The 17992-nt window shown below is 44.1% G+C and overlaps 1 protein-coding gene across 1 annotated transcript in view; it reads left to right on the top strand.

The window, feature by feature from the left end:
* Nucleotides 1–16468, top strand: part of LOC130373124 (MORC family CW-type zinc finger protein 3-like) — a 29153-nt gene extending 12685 nt beyond the window's left edge. The window contains exons 8-18 of the mRNA XM_056579400.1: nucleotides 391–510; nucleotides 1043–1143; nucleotides 3125–3232; nucleotides 3429–3557; nucleotides 3889–3963; nucleotides 4149–4197; nucleotides 6984–7046; nucleotides 7141–7186; nucleotides 7267–7339; nucleotides 7427–8318; nucleotides 13718–16468. Coding sequence (XP_056435375.1) covers nucleotides 391–510; nucleotides 1043–1143; nucleotides 3125–3232; nucleotides 3429–3557; nucleotides 3889–3963; nucleotides 4149–4197; nucleotides 6984–7046; nucleotides 7141–7186; nucleotides 7267–7339; nucleotides 7427–8318; nucleotides 13718–13783 — 1722 coding nt within the window. The 3' untranslated portion in view covers nucleotides 13784–16468. The remainder of the gene's footprint in view (nucleotides 1–390; nucleotides 511–1042; nucleotides 1144–3124; nucleotides 3233–3428; nucleotides 3558–3888; nucleotides 3964–4148; nucleotides 4198–6983; nucleotides 7047–7140; nucleotides 7187–7266; nucleotides 7340–7426; nucleotides 8319–13717) is intronic.
* The last annotated feature ends 1524 nt before the right edge of the window (nucleotides 16469–17992 follow it).

Here is a 17992-nt window from a genome sequence, read left to right as displayed (position 1 = left end):
TAAAAGAGGTCTTACATTCATTCTTCGCATTTAACCCAGGATCAGTGGGCTGCCACACAGTGTAGCATCTGGGAACCAACTCCAGTTTTAAGCACACTTGCCTCGGTTATAGGAAGGCCAGGAGCTAGTGTTGTGAGGTTATGTGTTACGGAGTGGGGGAAACCAGAGCAGCCCGGTTAAACAGTGGAACCCTCCTGATGGAACCCAGGACCGTCTGGTTGTGAGGCAGCAGTGCTATCCACTGAGCCACCGTATCACCCAACATTACAACATGCATCAGAGAATCAGACTCCTCACACCAGTCTTCTTCTGTGTGTGTGGGCGTGGTTTATTTATGCATGAAATGCATCAGACTTCCTGGTCCAAATTGTTCCTTAGGTCCCGTTCTAGAAAAAAAAAATCCCCATCACCTTTGGGTACAACACAAAGAGCAAGGACCATTATGGCCTCATGATGTACCACAAGAACCGACTCATCAAGGCCTATCATCGTGTCGGCTGTCAAAAAGACGTGAGTGTGTGCTACTGTGCGATATTTTAAAATGTGCCTCTTTATTAGTTCTTATTATTCATACTTCGGTGCACGATATTGGAAAATAAATCGTATTCAGATTATAGATATTCTGCGATACGAATTGCAATATTTAGCTTTCTACACTTGTTATACAGAGCATTATGGCGGCGAATTAAATGGGAAAATAAATCAGTCGTTTTGCATTTTTGTTGAACAATTGCAAGGCACTCTCGACAAAGAACCTGCTTCTGGTCAATGTCGTCTTTTCTGTTACCAAAATAATTCCTTACAACTGACTGGCTCATTTGGAAGTTTCGTTCTATAATTGCTTTGGTTGTCTGATCATAAACTGGTAAACATGATCAGTGATTGGGGGTTCGCTGTGCATGCAGAACCCTTAAATTATGTTGTATCAGACAGATTTCTCTTGTAGATAAGTCATTGTTATTAAAAATATATATATTTAGTTTTTTGCTGTTTTTAGCGATACGAATATCGCACATCTCATTTGTGCATGTGCTCCTAACAGGCTAACAACAAGCAAGGCATCGGAGTCATTGGTGTGATTGAATGTGATTTTCTTGACCCAACTCACAACAAACAGGACTTTGACAACACCGACAACTTCAGGTACGGCCTGTAGAGGTAATCGGGATCAAATCATAATTTCACAGTCATTCATTCGTATTCGACATTTATCATACTGTATTTAGGTTGTGCCTAGTTTTAAACCATCAGCCCGGCCTTATTTTGCCCTGCCTGCTTAATTTTTACTTTTAAATCAGAATTTAGTTGTATACACACAAACATTAATGCACATTTGCAAGTGAAACATTTCAGATTATTTCAATCAGTAGCTGGAAAAGGTTAGAATCTGGCTCAAGAGTGCCAACATGTAGACCAGGGCTCTTCAACCTGTTTCAGCCCAAGGACCCCTAGGCTGAGGGAGACCCTGGGCACATACCCCCACGCCCCACCCCAAAGTTAGGCCTGATGTTAATCTTATTTTTAGGATGTGGCCTAATTGTCAGTAACGTATTCACACGCATAGCATGCACACTCCCATGTAGCAATATAATTATACATTATCTGTAATAGGGTTGCTTTAAACAACTCGTTCAATTGACGTTTTTTTATAGATTTATAGATTTCTTTTCTTTAAAAGTGACGGCTAAATTCATGAAAGGGCCTCGGCTGAACTTAATTTAAAGGAGAATTTCATAGGTGGAGACATGAATCTGTATTGAAAGTGGGTCATATATGTGGTCCAATAGTAACATAAATTTCAAAATTTGTGCCTTCTTGACCGAGAAAAGGCAGACAGTGACTATTTGGAACTTGTGGACTGAAGAGGACAACTCCCACAATGCCAATCAGCGTTCACTCCCTGAGGGACGTAACATAACAGCCAATAAGTGTTTAATCCCTGAGGGACGTAACAAAACAGCCAATAAGTGTTTAATCCCTGAGGGACGTAACATAACAGCCAATAAGTGTTTAATCCCTGAGGGACGTAACATAACAGCCAATAAGTGTTTAATCCCTGAGGGACGTAACATAACAACCAATCAGCGTTCACTCCCTGCAGTACAGCGTGAACAGCAGCATGGAGGAGAAGTGATTGTTGCCGTTCCCAGACTCCCGGAGCTCTATATCTAAATAATATAATATAATATATAGGTATTCATTATTGGGAAAATAAGCCCCTTCATGGCGAAGCAAGACACCTTCGCTTCGCGTGCTTGTCCGGTTCGCCCTGACAGGGCTTATTTTCAATAATGACTGCGACGTTCTATACATTATCCCGCTTATTACACGGCTACTTGCCAAAACGAAAAAATTACTTAACACGTGTGTCTTTTTAAAATTAATTTGTTACCAGCATTCGTAGTGTTGACCAGCAGAGAAATAGTCTGCCAAAGACGTTGACGTCGCGTTGGGGTTGAAAAGTTACCGGAGTACTTGTGGAGTGATACGAAAGAATGCAAAAAATTCACTTTCCTTGACAGTGGTCATTATATGCTTAGCAACGGTGAATTATAAAAAAGAAAATCACTGCCGGAAGTTATGAAGGCCCATGCAAGTGAACGGAGCGTTCCACAGAATTGAGAAGAGCCGTGTGATAAATATAATATATAATATCACGGCCAAAAGCTGTGTGTGCCTCCGGATGATATTATGAATTAAAGAAATTTTTTAGCAATCTAAAGCACCACGCCAAACACTTGTGTAATTCCGCGTTGTTCCATCTAATGTGTCTAATTTTCCTTTGGGTGCGGGTCGGGTTTTGGTATCTATTTGTAGCGGGACTGGTCAGGTGCGGAATAAAATTTGCGGGTACGGGTTTGCATAATAAGACCCGTGTTGGCTTTGACTCTCTGGAGTCTAGATTGAACCACGACTTCAGATTGATGAGAGAGGAGAACTCAAACCAAAAAAAGAATGCTTGAAAGGTGAAATCATTTCTGGGACCCACTGCAGTACAACCCCTGGTTGAAGATCAAAGTAGACTGTTGATATTGGGGTTTAAGCCCAGAACCTCTAATCAACCCTAACCACTACACTGTCCCTCTTATCAACAAGTCTGACATTTTCTTTGTTTGTTTTACAGGAACACTATCAGAAATGTGAAGGAGAAGTTGGAAGAATACTGCAAAGAAATTGCGTACAAGAGAAAGTACCGCAACCTCAGAAATAACGTACCCATTGAGGAAGAAGAGTAAGGCCACAATCACAGGGTTTTGTTGTCTACTGTCACTGGACGCTCTCATGAGGACATCCAATTCAATTTTATTTGTATAGCCCTAACCCTAACCCTAACCCTTAATCACCATTACAGTCCCAAAGGGCTTAACAGGCCAAATATTGACACCATGCTGATAATTGAAGGGGTTCTGTGTTCCTGTCTTGTACAGAAAATGCCCGGATCAGAACTGGGCCCAGTGTGATCAGTGTCAGCAGTGGCGGAGGATGCCGGATGGAATTAACAACGATAAACTTCCTGAAGAGTGGTTCTGCTACATGAACCCCGACCCTCAGTTCAGGTCAGAGAGCTGCAAGGTTCTGGGTTTGATCCCCAATGTCGACACATTGCATGTAGACTGATTTGACCAAGAGGTCTTTGGGCATCAAGATGCCTTAATGCCAATCTAAACTAATTAACTGTAAGTCGCTCTGGATAAAAGCATCTACTGAAATACTAGATGAGCATAGATGGGACATCTACTAATGAGTCCATATGCATCCACAACCACAATAAATGCAAGTCAACTGTTGCACTTTTCATTTAATTTGGGAATCAACAATTTGCTGGAGGGGACACAATCATCAGTATAAAATGTATATAGTTGTACATTCATATCTCCCGTCATTCAGGCGCTGTGAGACAATGGAAGAGCCAGAGGACTCTGATTCAGAGCAGCAAACAAACCCTAAGACCTATAAGATACAGTAAGCTCCATCTTTAGCATTACTACTTCACTTAGCTGGTAAACAAACTCAACCTTTGTGTTTTTTGTCAGTAAACATCGAAGGTTATTGTTATGTCACCTGTATGTGGTATTTTAGTCACATACTGAAAACTGAACATTTACTGACCTTGGCGTTTCTGACAATTGTATTGTTTATGTTTACAGTGAGAAGGAGGAAAAAAAGAAACAAGAAGAAATTAAAGAATTCAAAAAGGTACATTTCTTTGGAGCGTTTCCCGAAACTCCTCTTTACATGAACACGCGTGCACTGCGCTAACGACGTTCGTAGGATTGTAACTGTCTTCAGACACGGTGCTGAAATGGGCTCCGTAGGAGGGGGAGAAGCAGGAATGTCACAGGAAAATGGGGTTAAAAAGGGTTAAAATATCTCCCCATTAAGGCCAACAGTAGAGTAGCCTATGAAAAGAATAGACTGCAATAATATGTTATGAATGCTAAAGATATTAAAACCCAATTGATTAGGCCTATGCCGACATATATATCAGTCCTAATCCTGAATGCACTGTGCGTACATTTTTTTCACGGCATTTTCCCCCTTGAAATAATTCCATATTACAAAAGCAAAAAATAGCTTGTGTGACAACTACATTTATCTTAATGTGCTGATTTCTGATTTACTTTGCGCAGCAAAGAGAGCCAACATTATCTGATTCCGCATAAGGTTTCATTGATTGGCACGCACTCTCTTGTCTAGAATATTTGTAGACATTAAAAATGCAACGTTCCATCCATTCATTATCATTCAAACGCAGAGGCTAGCATTGACCCACGGCTATTGCTGACCCGATCATGGACATATTAGGCGCGTTTCCACTGCAGGTTGCGGAACGGATCGGATCGCAAAGGTGCGGATCGGGTCGCGTTTCCACCGCCAAAAGTGGGCGTGACCCGGACTTAGCCTTCCCCTTTTGGCCTCGTTTTCAGGACTCCTCCGTTGGGGTACTGAAAACGAGACGAGACGCCTGAAAGGGTCCCGGGAAATTCTAGCTACACACCCCCTCCGTTGATTGGTCGACAGAATCATCACTTGTGATGATTCTGTCGACCAATCATTCATCTGTCGACGCGGGGATAAAAACAAACAAACAGTTGCCTCGAGGTATTATTCTTTACAAATAATATGTCGCGTAAAACGCTTGCTTGGGCGAACAAGGAGGTGGAGACGTTCGTCTGCATTCTTGGGGAGGAAGACGTTGCTTACGATGTTTACGTAGCTGCCGCGGCGAATCGACATCCGGCCTACCACCAAGGGTACTGTCGGCAGTGGAAACGCGACCTCGGAACTGAGCTGGGCTATACCGCCCCCTCCCTACCGCACCTTTGCGATCCGATCCGTTCCGCACCCTGCAGTGGAAACGCGGCATAAGCATCCTACGACCTACCCCGGAAGTCCTCGTGATAACTGCACGATGCTCGTATGACGCATTTCACGATCCACTTAGGCTAACGATGCTTTCGGGAAACGGGGCCAAGGGGTACTCGTAGGGTGATAAGAGCATTGTTAGCCTGCTATAGCCTCAGTGGCGTCACCCGTCACAAAAAAACTCTCACGTCAATGTACAAGCCGCAATCTTGCCCTCACAGCCCCCCTTCTCTCTTTCCCCCTCACAAGCCCGTGCTTTATTTCACTATAGTTAGGTATAGTGAAAACATTTGGTCACGTAAATAAAACATACAAACGAACAGAGCTCTGTCTCCCCGTGACCTTATATTGATTGAATCTAAAACGTTCTCAAAGATTCACTCAATGAGAGTACTACAGCAGGTCGCAATCGCGTTGCCATGGCACATCGGTAAACAAATGACAAGGCACCGCCACACAAGTTAAGTAACGATCGCTGTTGGCTTCAATATCATGCAAGCAACGTTTTCTTTGAATTTTGTTCTACAACACAATTGCATGCTTTAATAAAGTGTTGACTTTTACCTACCATGGAAATGGTCGAACTGCGTCGTATAGGCCATTGCTACAGATTTTTTTATTTTTCGAGCACACCACGACTGAAAACTTTTTTTTCGTTTCTACATTATTCCCCCTCGTTTCCACTGCGCAGTGCGGTTCGATTTGGTGCTGCTAAGCGCAGCTCAATTACGGCTGGCGTATGGACGGTATGGACCCGGGGGGGGGGGGGGGTCCAGACACCTGTGAGATTCTCTGTCAAATGACGTAATCTAACTGACTTAACGAACGAATCAAACAAACAAATAAAACAAACAAATTGTGCAGTGAACGGAACTGAAAGAACTGATTCCCGGAGAATAATCGTTTTGCCCATCCCTAGTGGCCACCTGATTGATAATCAGCCTGTTGCCTTTTGTTTGCTTAATGGTTAAAACATATTTAAATATTGGCACTGCTTTTCAGAGTCATTCGTTGTGAACGCTAAAAGATAGGTCTCATCATAACCCTAAAAGTACACATCATACAATAAATTACAATACATGAGTTCACAGCTGAACGCGTATATAGATTTTTTAATTATTATTATTATTATTATTATTATTATTATTATTAACAGTTAGCTGAAGATTATGCTCCCTGTTTTTCTCAGTTAAACACAGACAACATCAACTTCATCAGAATCACCCTCAGGGTTGAATCTCCTGATATACAAATGCGGCTAAAATGCGGAGGACATGTGTCCTTAAAACATTATGCGTACTTCATAACGTAGAGAGAAATTGATTAAACTGGCTTCATTACGTAATAGGTGAACCAACATGTTATGCGTTGTAATATTATAGGCAAAATATTATCATATTATGCGCTCAGAAATTTGTTAGATTACCGACCAGGGTTTCCACATTATAGCTATGGGTTTAATTACAACTAAAGGTTGAGCGAGCGTAACGCGTGCGCAGAATCTCTAGTTATCATAATAATGATGAATGTTTATCACATAAAAGAAGGTAGATTGAAAAAAGTTGGTTGAGAAATGTACTCTATTCATCAAGTCTTTTTCATCATGTGTCCACTAGTTTCAGGAAGAGAAAAGGCAACAGGAGCTTCTTCTCAAAGCCGAGTCCCGCAGGAGAAAAACGGTGCGTGGTGTAGTGAATTACATATTGAATTATATCACATGTAAATAATATTCCTACGATAGTACTAAAACTAACTTTTGATCATGACAACAAGACCTCCACCCCGAACACACCACAGACACCAGGAAAGGGCGCTTCAGGTAAAATGTGTTTTTGTATTATCTGGGTGGTACATACTTTATTTTTACCTACCCTATATTTCTTATCATTTTTTCTCTAGCATCTGGTGTGTCCACTCGCAGCAGTCAGCCGGTAATAACAGATGTAATCTCGCTGTCAAAAACCCCCTCAAGGTATGAGTGCCTTTAACCCCCACATGTTTTTCCCTTTATTGTCTTGGAAAATCTTAATTTTTGTTTGTTGAACTCCAGACGGAAGAGGCTGCAGCCTACGACTCCACAAAACGAATCCAAAAGACAGAAACTGGATGGTCTCAAGAGAAAGTTAGTCACAGATATGAGTCTGAGCAGCTCTACGACCCCACCAACCCCTGTCCCTTGCAAGGACTTAAACATTGACGACGACCCATTGGAGGGCAGCAGTACTCCTGCACCGACGGAGCCCACCCTCCACCCGGTCGAAGTGAGGTTGGAGAGTGACCCGATGGATTCCGCTTACGTGGCCTTCGTGGATGTACCTACAATAAACTACTGTACCCAGATGAGGGATGCGGAGGAGATGAGGGACAAAAGCATCCAGATATGGGATGAGGAGGAGGTGGAGATGAGGGACAAAAGCATCCAGATATGGGATGAGGAGGAGGAGATGAGGGACAAAAGCATCCAGATATGGGATGAGGAGGAGGAGGAGATGAGGGACAAAAGCACCCAGATGCAAGGACCACGAGTGAAGGATGAGGAGGAGGAGATGAGGGACAAAAGCATCCAGATATGGGATGAGGATGAGGAGGATGAGGAGGAGATGAGGGACAAAAGCACCCAGATGCAAGGACCACGAGTGAAGGATGAGGAGGAGATGAACAGCAGCACAGCGGCTAATGATGGAGCTAAAGTGATGGAGGAGGGAACGATTAGCATCATCCAGGCCCAGGAAGAGCAAGACCAGTTCATGGAGCTCCTGCAGTCTGTGTCCAACGAGAGGGACTCCTTCAAAGAGAAGGTCAAGGAGCTCCACGCACAACTAGAGTTGAAGAAGCAGTGTGCAGACTGTCAGACAGCCAGAGAGAAGGCAGAGAAGCTGAGCAGAGAAAAAGAAGACTTGACGTGTAGTTTGGACCAAAGCAGCAAGGAGATGGAGAAACTGCACTTAAAGGTTTGCTGGTTTTATTTAGTAGGTTGCAGGTGTTTTACCTTTTCTTAAGCTTTTCAGTGCCCAGTTTTGTTCTCAGTTTCCTTGTGTACCTTGTGTACCTACCTAGGGTTTGTTTCAGGTTAGAACACCTAGGCCAAGACATCAGGTGTCTCCACCGCCATTTTCCCGTTGGTAGCAGCTATAGTTGACTTTTGCTGCTAGCCCACTCCACCAGAGGATTTCTGTTTGCCCCAGTGTATCCAGGAGTAGGGGGAGTGTCAGGGATGGTTTGAAGGAAGCGGTCAAGTTCTGCCTTGAACTGGATCAGGGTTGGGATTGACTTAACATTTTTGGGTACAGCGTTATACAGAGCAGAGGCTGTTGATGAGAACGAGTGGAATCTCATTGTGTTGATGCTGCTATACTTGGAGCTTCCAAGCGGCCGTACACAGGTTACTCCTTGCCTCTCCGAGTGTTGGAACACCAGGTTGACGCTGTTGGGGATGGCACCGTGGAAGATTTTCCAGACAAGGATGACCATGTATCTTTCACGGCGGCGTTGTAGCGAGTAGAGGTTAAGACGCTTGAGGCGGTCCCAGTAGCTGAGATTCGAGCAACCTGATATCTTTGCAGTGAAAGAGCGCTGGATCGACTCAATCACGATAACGTCGCAATGCAGATGTGGTGACCAGAGAGCACAGCAGTACTCTACGATGGAGCGAACATAGGTCTTGAAGAGCAGTAGCATCGTGCTTTTGTCCCTGATTGAGAACGTCCTCAGAACCCAGCCGGCTTTTCGTGCAGCTTCGGCTGTTTTTTTGGTGATGTGTTTCCGCCAACGGAGATCTTTGTCAATGAAGACTCCGAGATCTTTGACGACATCGTCTGAGTTGATTACCAGTCCTGTTGATAGCTTGTACGGCTTCTGTAGTTCTTGATTCTTCCCGTGCTGTAGGAGCTGGAACTTGGACTCATTTAGCTCCATGTTGTTGTTAGTTGCCCATCGTACAACTGCGTGCAAATCCTCCTGGAGCAGCTTGCAGTCTGTAGGGGAGCCGATGCTCTCGTGGAGCTTTGAGTCATCAGCGAATACCTTTATTTTGCTGTGCTTAATGACAGAGAACAGATCGTTTATATACAAGATAAAGAGGAGTGGGCCCAGCACTGTGCCCTGCGGGACACCACTCAGAACTCTGATGACGTTAGATCTCACACCATCAATCACCACATGCTGAGTTCTACCGCTGAGAAAGTTTGAGAGCCAACGATGCACTTCACCCTGGATTCCATAAAGGTTGAGTTTCTTCAGCAAGACAGCATGATCGACCTTGTCGAAGGCTTTGCTGAAATCCAGATATAGGGTGTCCGCATTCTTGTCGGCATTCAGATCATTCAATATGTCTTCCACGTGGTGGAGCAATTGAGTCAAGCAGCTTCTTCCAGTCCGGAAGCCATGCTGGTCGTCATTGATGATATTTTGGGCCTCGATGTAGTCATCCAGTTTAGCTCGGAAGACTCGCTCGAACATCTTGATAAGATGAGAAGTCAGAGAGACCGGTCGGTAATTGGCAGCAATCGATCTTTTTCCCTTCTTGAATAGTGGGATTACACTCTGGCTCTTGAATTTAGCGGCTATGTCGCCGGAGTCCAGGGATGCTCTCCAGAGCTGTGTGACCACTGGCGCAAGGACTAGTCCACATTCCTTGAGGATGATGGCAGGGAACTTATCCGGACCAACAGCCGAGTATCGGTCTATTGCTTTGATTGCACCCAGGACGTCTTGTTCGTCGAAAACAAGATCTGTTATTGACTGTGACTGTGCAACAAGCTTCGATACACGTACCTCAGCAAGGTTAGCTTTGTTGGGGTTGCTGAATGCCCTGGCGTATTGCTCTTGTAGGATGCTGCCCATCCTGACAGGGTCAGACTGGAGCTGGTTGTCGCTATCCAGTAGAGGTCAAACCGACGAGACTGGAGTTTTGAACTTTTTTGCAAAAGAGTAGAAAGCTTTAGGGTTTGTCTTGATCTTACTCAGTGCAATGAGCTCGTCTTTGTGGCGCTGCTGCTTGATGTCTTTTTTCATAAGCAGCTCAATGGCAGCCCGCTCGTCATTGAGCTTGCGGAGTTTGTACTGTTGCGAGGAGGAGAGGGGCCCTGGGACTTGTACTTGATGCAGTTAATCCTGGTGTTGAGTCGCTTCTTTTTCCGGAGTAGAGCTCTTCTTGATTTAGGGATCTTTGATGATACAGAGACTTGGCGATTGTGGCTGTGTGAGGGGGCGTGCTTCTTACACACATCCACGATGATGCTTTCAAACAGGTCCCAAGCAACTTCTTGATGTGTCGATGGGTTGATTACTGTAGACCAATCCGCAGATAATAGATCCCTGTTGATTGCTTCCCAGTCAGCAGAGTTGAAGTTTATGTCATCGAGTTCTGATGAAGGGGTGAACTGGGGTTTTGCCACTTGATTCAGCAGGAACTGAGGATGAAGAAGCGTGCAGCACACGATATCGTGATCCGATTTCTCTGTCTTGGAGACCGATTCACTGTGGATCAGATCTGTGTTGTTGGAGAGGATAAGGTCGAGGATATTCAGGTCATTCCGGGTAGGTTCATTAACTATCTACTCCAGAAAGTTTGATGACATGAACTCCAGGAAAGATAGCTCCGAGCTCCTGTCAGAAGATGTAATGTTGGTCCCGGGCTTTGTAGATCTTGTAGATGAACGGTAGGTTAAAGTCACCGGTGATATGTAGCTCGGGCGTACCTACTATGCTGTCGATAAATTCTTGAATGATGCACAGACATTCGTCAAACTTATCGAAGGGTGCCGATGGTGGGCGATATACTCCGGCAAGGATGAAGTTGCTGTCTGCATTATAGACTAGCGCAACTTCACAGAAAGAGTTGGAGAACACTTTAACCGTGTCTGCGGGGATCGCCTGGTGAAGGTAAATGGCTACTCCACCTTGGGCACGCTTGTCACGGTCTGCCCGCAGGGCAATGTATCCGGGGATACAGGTCTCGGCTTCGAGGTGATGGGTTCTCAGATGGTTCTCCGTGAGGATGAAGAAGGGAGTGTGCAGTGGGCTGGAATTTATTTCCTCTTGGATAGATTTGATCTTCCATCGCTGGTTTTTGATCCCCGGGTTCATTCCCTGAACATTCAGAAGGAAACTGGATGTTATGGGAAGAGGGAGAGCTCCTCCTACATTCCCTTGGGAGCTTGATATTGCAGGAACTGCGGTGGAATCTGTAGAGGATAGCCTGTGAACGATTGGGTCGGTAGGCTGTGGGTGGGATGATGGACCTCGGGTAGAGGGTAGAACTGCACTGGAGGAGGGGGATACATCTGTCGGATGGGTTCGACTCGCAGCTGTTGCTGGACCATCATCGATTGAAGGGAAGATTGGATCAGCGCAGACAGATCTTTTGTCACCTCCTTGGTCAAGTCTGCTTTCATCTGAGCAAGGTGCTTCAGAAAATCCTCATTGTTCATTGGTTTCGAGGACGGGGGGTTGTTGATAGCTGGCGTCCTGTTTGGAGGCAAGGTTTCGTTACTGCTACGCTTGGATTGTCGAGCAGGTGATGATGTAGCCTTCTTTTTAGGAGGATTTGTATTTTTGTCAGTGAGCTGGGTCTTTTTGGGTGCTTTCACATCTTGAAGGCGCTTTACACAGCGGATGTGGATGAGCTTACAGTTCTTGTTGAAGCACATCATTGTAACGAGGCCATTCTGACAAAGTGTCGGGTGGAAGAAACGGCAGTTATCTCCACTCTTACAACCCCTGCTGCCATCGGGGCCATTTCTCATGTATCTTTTACACCAGGTGGGGTGGTAGTGCTCGCATGCGCCACCGGTGAGACCTGTGATACCGTGAGGGCACTCTTGCTTGATAAGACTCGGACAAACCGTCTTGGACCGGTTGTATTCACTGTCTTTGTGGGGCTTCTTCTCTTTGGTAATATTTTCAGAGATGCGGGCAGAATGCTGATGTTTTTGAGCTGGGGGGTTGATTCCCTCCGGCTTGGTTTCCGGCTTGGTTTCCACCGGTTTGGCTTCCGGTGCGGTTTCCTCCCGCATGGCATCCGGGGTGGTGTCCTCTGGGATTGATTCCGGGCTGGTTTCTCTCGCTGGTTCCTGGTGGTCTGGAGGCGGAGGATTCTTACCCGAGAGGCACTCGCTGCATAAACTACACCAGCTTCTTCATCCAGCTGGGCGTCTTTGTAGCATTCTTGATGACCAAGTCTGCGGCACATGTAGCATGTTACCTCGCTGGAGGAAGAGTTAGCAGCGCTGTAGGGACAGTAGTCTTCTTTGCACTTGTTGCATGGGATGTCACGTGCGTCCTTGATGAATCGCACTATGGCCATAGCAGCAGCCATCTTGGTTGTGCGGCTGGAGCTTTTGATCGCAGATATCCGTGTTGCCAGCGCCGGGTACATTGTCCATGGATTGGAGCAGCTTGACGGCAGACAATAGGTGTTTAAGCAGGAATGAGCTAGAACCACCAAGGAAGTCCACATTGTGCTCCAGGGACTTTGTTGGTTGGTAGGCGTCAAGGAGAATTTTGGTCTCCGTGTTAGTTGCGAGGGCTTTGATTTTCCCGATGAGAAGCTCGTCTTTGGAGAAGTCAGAAGGCATGCTCGGTGTGGAGAGCACTACCGGAAGGGCAGCTAGGACGGTAGTTAGCCTAGCCACCTAAACAGCCCTCTCGGTAGGTGAGGTTGTTGTGTGTGGCAGCGGTAGCTCAGAGCAACAGCAGTCTTCCTGAATGTGAAAGTGATAGTAGAGAGGCTAACAGCGGTAGAGAAGTTGGCGCTAGGCTAACAGCGGTAGAGAAGCCGGCGCTAGGCTAACAGCGGTAGAGAAGTCGGCGCTAGGCCAAGAGCGGTGGAGAAGCCGGCGCTAGGCTAACAGCGGTAGAGAAGCCGGCGCTAGGCTAACAGCGGTAGAGAAGCCGGCGCTAGGCTAACAGCGGTAGGGAAGCCGGCGCTAGGCTAACAGCGGTAGAGAAGCCGGCGCTAGGCTAACAGCGGTAGAGAAGCCGGCGCTAGGCTAACAGCGGTAGAGAAGCCGGCGCTAGGCTAACAGCGTTAGAGAAGCCGGCGCTAGGCTTACAGCGTTAGAGAAGCCGGCGCTAGGCAGGGTGGGGCCACAGCGAGGTCGACCGCTCGACACGATAGCAAAAACGAAAGTCCAAGTGTGTGTGTGTGTGTGTGTCTGTGTGTGTGGGAGTTGAGGGAATAATTTTGTTGCAATGAAATGTGTCTTGTGTATACATTTTTGGTGAAGAATGATTGCAGGAAGGTCTTTGAAGCCCTTTGAAACCGCAACCTTGATGGAGTTTTATACAAATAACCTCAACACATCTTGTTAGTTGTTAGAACATAAAACACCTTGACATTCCCCATTAGGTGAAGCAGTTGGAGGAGGAGAAAGCCACCACCGCCGTGGAGCCCCAAGATCATGGAAGAGTCTGAAGAAGTAGGAGTCGAAGTTTGGGGAGACTCACCAATTTCAGCAAAAACCAATGGACGTAAAAAACGTCAACACTCACTTGTTTTATTACACTTCCTGGTTATATTTAGCAAATGGTGATATTTGGTTTGTTCTAGATATAACACATTATGATAGAGTCAATATTTCACATTTCAATAGCAGTTAGAAATTACTCAACCAATTCCTTCATGCCTCCTTTCCTGCGTTTTCGGTCTGTCTGACATACATCGTAACAGGTCTTCCGTAACAATGGTGCTACTTCACAAGACGACATTGACCCATGTTGGTTACTATAATTATGGTTGCACAGGAAATGAAATGGGAGGCCAAGAAGACCACCGAATGTACGTTATATTGGACACAGGCTTGTTTGTTGCATTCAAAGTGTAAATATTGTTAGTAACACAGTGGGAACTTTAGTTTGAAATGATGAAGCATATAAATTATTGTTGAATGTGGGTCGGCTAAGCTCAGGAGGTAGAGCAGTTGTCTTGTAACCGAAAGGTTGCTAGTTCAATCCCCAGCTCCTCCTAGCTGAGTGTTGATGTGTGCCTGAGCGTGACACTTAACCCTTGCAAGGTTGACTCCGCCGTCGGTGTGTCAATGTGTGTATTACCTGATATAAGTTGCATTGGATAAAAGCGTCTGCTAAGTGCCCTAAATCAGCGGTCCCCAACCACCGTCATATTTGTTGAAATTCTCATACCGATAGCAATCGATAAATCAAATGCTCTGATCAAAAATAATGAAGAAATCTGGTATCTGTGGCTTTCCCAAGCCTGTGAAAAACCTGTCCAATCGCCATGACCCGTAGCTTTACAGACTCAAACTAAGCATCTATCAAGGAATACCGACACTTGACACTTGCCTACTCAATGCTGTCAGAGACCATTTGGAACAGTACAGGCCACCGTAGCTTCTGCTGCGTTATTTGGAGAGGTGAGAAGAGGGAATTCAGTTGGTTGCAATCTGCAAACTCACCACTAAATCCTACACACTGCACCTTCTAAATGTTCTTCTCCTGTAGGCCATGGCTTATGTATGATCCATCAGTCAAATGTTTATATTTAGGTCTAGGCTGTATTAATAAAAAAATAATTGCATTACTTATGGCTATATAATCTATTGTAATTTATATTTATTCATGCGACAGTTTAGCCTATGTTTAGACAAATACACATTTAAAAGTGGTAAAGTGTAATATTTTAACCTGCTCATAGCTTGAAATAACCTGCACATATCGGTATTCAATGCAGATCGATAATGAATTCAATAATGATATCAATAAAATCCTATATCAGGCATATTCATCAAATGAACAATCCTGAAGTACAGTAGATAGAAAAAGAAACATAGCCATACGTAACAAAAGGCCATTGAGCATCAGAGACATTTAAACATCACTAAATAGATCTTAGGTGAGTTTATATTATATAATTTGGTTTTATGAGAGGGTGGTGAGGTGCAGTTTGTAGAAGAGGCTACAGAAGGGCGAAGAAAAGAGACCATAAAGTATTGTTATTGATTACCAATCATATCTAAATAGTCTACTGTGCACCTGCTGTACAACACTGACGTTACTTTCACTTTGTTGTCAACATTAGTTCAATAGATATGGAGTTGAGATGGAGGTTTAACATTTCTCTGAGTCTCCCCACTACCCCCCAGTGAAGGCCTCTAGTTTGGCTCGAGCTGTAATGACTGGCTCACTAAGATGCCGCCACCAGTGGCGGCGCCAGGGGGGGGCTAGGGGGCGCTAGAGCACCCCCTAGATTGGACATAGCACCCCCATAGCACCCCCAAGAAAATAATGGTTTATTTATTATTGTTATTTAATTTCATTCTGAGTTCTTAATAAAATGTATTGTGTGATAATAATATTTTAATCACAAAAGAAAATAACAGATTGAAATAAACAGATTGTTCACGTAGCACGACACAGACACGTTGCGTGCGTGAACGTGATTGTTCAATGAGTAGTAGGCTAAGTAACAGTAATCCTGGCGATCGGTCAATTTTAAATCAAGCGTTCACAAAATCATACACTTTTTGATCTCTTATTATTGTGGTTTTGAGTGCCTACTGTTTGGTTTCATTCATGTTTTGATTGTGACCTAAAATAATATACTCTTTTTGAAAGCATTTCTGACTCTTTGCCTGTTTAAGTTAATTCTGTCTGACATTCTAATCTGCCGTCTTTAGTTAGAAGTGTATTGAACTTGGTATGTTTAGTTTAATTTGTCGCTCATGGTAGTGGTGACCTGGTAGTCATCTGGCGCAAACTTTAATCCACACACTGAAGTAAGTGAAGTATTTGGGATTACGTTATCTATAACATCTCCATTTTAACCGTCGGAGATGAACGCGGCTTTGTGCGCGTCCGTCAGAAGTAGCCTAATGACAATAATAATACGATCGATTTGAATGGCGCTTTTTTTGTACCCCAAAGACCCGTTAGAGAGCAAACGTGTAAACATATGTGACGATATGGTGGGGAGGTGTTGTAGTAGAGAAAAATGAGACTCATATGCTATCACCCTAATTTCATAGCACCCTCAGTAAAACGCCGAGCACCCCCATAGCACCACCAGAAAAAAATCTCTGGCGCCGCCACTGGCCGCCACACTCCACTCATGACCTTTATTGTTACTTCGGGGGACGATAAACAAAACATACTGATTCACATTTCCGAGATGCTTTGTTAAAATGTAAAATAGGGACAATAGCTTTCCTATCATCGCTGTTATGTCCAAGATAAGCATACATTTATTACAATGTAAACGTATTCAACATTTTAATTTCAATCCTTCTAAACCATTCCAGGATTAAATATCTCTCAGGCCGTGTGACCCTCAGAGGTCAAACCAGCTTTAATCTTTTTTTATGGCGTGTAGCCCCTTTCATTTACAACTATCATCATTCAATATTTCCCTTTGAGAATGTCTTGGAGCTGTTAAAATAATAATAATAATAATAATGGTTTGGAGCTATATAAGGAACATACATTTTTGAAAGGGAACTATGGAACGATGCAAAGTTGTAAATTGTATATGACACATCATACACCAAAACTTTCTTCCTAGGAGAAATGACGTCATTTTTTCCATTCATGTCTATGGGGTGTCTCATTACAGATATCTACAATTCAATTGCAGATATCCACTATGTGAATGACTGATATCTGCAACTAAGATCTACAACGTCATTTTGCCTGGGCAAAACTTAATTTAAGATATTTGAAAAGGGACATGTAGATAAGTTGAATTGAGGGAAATTAAACTGGAATTATTCTGACTACTAATAGTCAGAATCAAATGGTAGATATCTCAACCTGCGTTGTGCGGCGTTGGGCGCGGCGGTGTGAAAGCAGCCTCCGGCAGCGAGGCAGTCATCAGGGCAGTTGCCGCGCGGCGGTGTGAAAGCAGCTAAACTGGTTTTTAGTCCTGCCTCGAATCATCATCGTTCATGACTGGCTTCAGAAACGTTTATCCCCTACCAACACTTAATCAATGACATTTTGCTGGAGAACTTCCATGAAGCGAGAAGCAATTTTAACAAAAGCAGTCACAGTTAAAGAAATGGGAGAAAGGTTAAATTTTTAATCGGTTAAAGTGATCGTGTGCTTCTATTGGTTGCTGACATTTACCCAACATCATTTTAAAAGACTACAAAAGCATTGCAACTGCTGTCTAGCCTCTCCCACTGGTTGCCTGCAGTCACTCAGTAACAACCACCAACCAAAGCCCACGCTGGCCCTTTATGGACATATCTGTATTCAATGCTGATCGATATGTTTGTTACCAATGAAATCCTATAACATGCATATTCTTCAAATGAACAATTCTGAAGCACAGCAGATAGAAAAAGAAACAAAGCCATATGTAACAAAGGGACATTTAGCATCAGAGACAATCAACATCACTTAATAGATCTTAGATGAGTTTATATTATATAATTTAGTATTATGAGAGGGTGATGAGGTGCAGTATGTAGAAGAGGCTAGAAAAGGGCGAAGAAAAGGGACCATAAAGTATTGTTATTGATTACTAATCATATCTAAATAGTCTACTGTGCACCTGCTGTGCAACACTGACTTTACTTTCACTTTGTTGTCAACATTGTTTCAATAGATAATAATAATAATAATAATAATAATACATTTAATTTAGAGGCGCCTTTCAAGACACCCA

Source organism: Gadus chalcogrammus, chromosome 20, assembly GCF_026213295.1.
Source record: "Gadus chalcogrammus isolate NIFS_2021 chromosome 20, NIFS_Gcha_1.0, whole genome shotgun sequence".
Classification (NCBI taxonomy): Eukaryota; Metazoa; Chordata; class Actinopteri; order Gadiformes; family Gadidae; genus Gadus; species Gadus chalcogrammus.
This window is presented reverse-complemented; position numbering and strand designations above follow the sequence as displayed.